The sequence below is a fragment of the Mus pahari genome, unplaced genomic scaffold (genome assembly GCF_900095145.1).
Source record: "Mus pahari unplaced genomic scaffold, PAHARI_EIJ_v1.1 scaffold_7215_1, whole genome shotgun sequence".
Lineage (NCBI taxonomy): Eukaryota > Metazoa > Chordata > Mammalia > Rodentia > Muridae > Mus > Mus pahari.
This window is the reverse complement of record NW_018393778.1, coordinates 40,539-42,687: the sequence shown is the minus strand read 5'-3', so window position 1 is coordinate 42,687 and position 2,149 is coordinate 40,539. Positions and strand designations below refer to the sequence as shown.

The following is a 2,149-nucleotide window of genomic DNA, read 5'->3' as shown; positions in this document are numbered from 1 at the left end:
TAACATGGACTGAAACTGTGAGCTAAAATAAATGATCCTCTCTTTGTCAAAGTGCCTTGTCACAGTGAAGAAACAACATACTTAGCACAAATCATGCAAGCCAATGATTTTCCTCAGATACACCTGACACATCTGTGCTCATGCTGTAGACTTGGGCACAGAAAGCAAGCTAGGGAGAGCCTATTCACGTGCAAATTGATGAAAGGTATTTCCAGTTCTCAAACAACTATTTGTAACCCTGTTGTATCTGTGTGTCAAAACAGTGCTCAATGCTGACAGGAATGGCCCATACCAGTGATCACAGTGCTTAGCAAGAGTTAGGTGGAATTCTGAGAGATCAAAATCGACACTCCAGTTTAACAGGCCATGATATCTTCTCTCAAAAATAAATAACAAGAACAAAATAAGATTTCAACTAATTTTTAATTAATACATGCTTGTGATTAGTTAGCGTATTGTTTTTATTGAAGTACAAAGTATTACCCTCAACAAATATCAAACACTGTTAATTATTGTAAGACATTAAAACAACTTGATTCCCATGATACAAAATTATATTTACCACTAGTGTAGTGTAGTGTAGTGTAGTGTAGAATGAGTTATCACAGTCTCCACATTGGGAAAGTATATGAGAAGACAGCAGAGGCACCTGGGGCCTAGGAATACTAAGCCTAGATCAGATATGTTGTTTAAGAAGTCAAACACGATGTTTTCTTGGAATTTTTGTATCCTAGATATTTATAGATTCATAAACCCTGAGTGTGCATGTGTATGTGTGTGTGTGTGTGTGTGTGTCTGTGTGTGCATGTAATAGGGCACATATGTATGTCACACAGAAATAGGTAGAAGAAGAGGAATTGAAAGTAAGATACTTGGAGCGAAAGAGAGTGACAGAAAGAAGAAACAAGGAGAATAAAGATTATCAAAATACATGAAACACTTGTTATATATTTGTTTATGAAACCCAACAATATATTTGCAAATAAATACAGTTAACCAAAAGGAGAACTTGAGAGAAATTGTCAGGAGGCCAAAAGTGAGGGGAGCCTCACAGAGCTGAGCTAAGCAAAAGCCCAGTTTTCTTTGGTATCTTCCAGTGAGAATATAGCCTGAGAGGCTGCTGATTTAGATCATGGAGACACACAAAGGAACTTTTCATTCCAGAACATAAGATAATAAATTTGTCATGTTCAATATACAGAATCTAAGCATAAGAATTAAATATATACATATGTCTTTACTCCTTTTTGTGCCATAATGAACTTCCAAGTAAAAGGATCTGTTCATTAATTTTCTACCACACTTTGCAACAGTTAGGCCTAGCAACTGCAGGCAGAGGGAAGTGTGTAGGTCTAGGGATGTGTAGTGCAGGCAGCTGGTTAGAATCTCTGAGGAGGTTTATGTAGGAGGCTGAAGCACTGTGGGAGGAGAGCTGCTATGCTGCTGACAGAAATAATCTGCCAGGTCTTCAGCCTGCACATTGCTGATGATCAGAGTGAAATCTGTCCCAGATCCACTGCCTATGAAGCGATCAGGGACTCCAGTGAACCGGTAGGATGCACCATAGATAAGAAGTTGAAGAGACTGTCCTGGTTTCTGTTGATACCAGGCTATAGCAGTACCCACATTCTGACTGGCCTTGCAGGGTATGCTGACACTGTCTCCTACTGATGTGGACATGAATCTGTGAGACTGGGTCATCACAATGTCTCCATCAACACCTGCAATCCGAAAAAGATAATGAGTTTACACTTATACATACAAAGACTTTATGATACAAATGTTAGAATCCAAAATGGCATTGTCTAATATTGGCTTCCTATAGGATATAGCTATTTAAATAAATTACATTTGAGATGTTATAATACTTTTAAATGTCTCACCAGACAACCAGAGCAACACAAATACAAAGACCCGAGTTTGTGACTCCATCTTGATGCCCATACTGTTCTGATATATTTCAGATCTCACTGCAAAGACCTGGTGTATAAATCATGGGCAGCTGGGCTGGCCTCTAGGGATCTATGCAAAGTAGTCATCAAATAAGGAATTAAATTACCTGGACACAGCTGTTTGAGAGTATACAGGTCAAATCAACAGTCAAAAGTACTACCAAAGACAGGAAGTAATTACTGGGAAGGAAGTCAAA

General features: G+C 38.6%; 1 protein-coding gene across 1 annotated transcript; it reads right to left on the bottom strand.

Annotated features, from left to right (window-relative positions):
• Nucleotides 1–1,398: 1,398 nt before the first annotated feature.
• LOC110315728 (Ig kappa chain V19-17-like) lies at nucleotides 1,399–1,953 on the bottom strand. Its single transcript, XM_021189713.1, has 2 exons — nucleotides 1,884–1,953; nucleotides 1,399–1,721 (listed from the first exon to the last, which is right to left on the bottom strand). The coding sequence occupies exons 1-2, from the start codon at nucleotides 1,942–1,944 to the stop codon at nucleotides 1,399–1,401; spliced, it is 384 nt and encodes a 127-aa protein (XP_021045372.1). The 5' UTR covers nucleotides 1,945–1,953.
• Between the last annotated feature and the right edge of the window lie 196 nt (nucleotides 1,954–2,149).

Coding starts and splice junctions, on each gene's coding strand:
- LOC110315728 (XM_021189713.1), bottom strand. CDS start 1,944: ATGGGCATCAAGATGGAGTCACAAACTCGGGTCTTTGTATTTGTGTTG. Junction 1,722..1,883: donor TGTGTTGCTCTGGTTGTCTG/GTGAGACATTTA, acceptor TTCGGATTGCAG/GTGTTGATGGAGACATTGTG.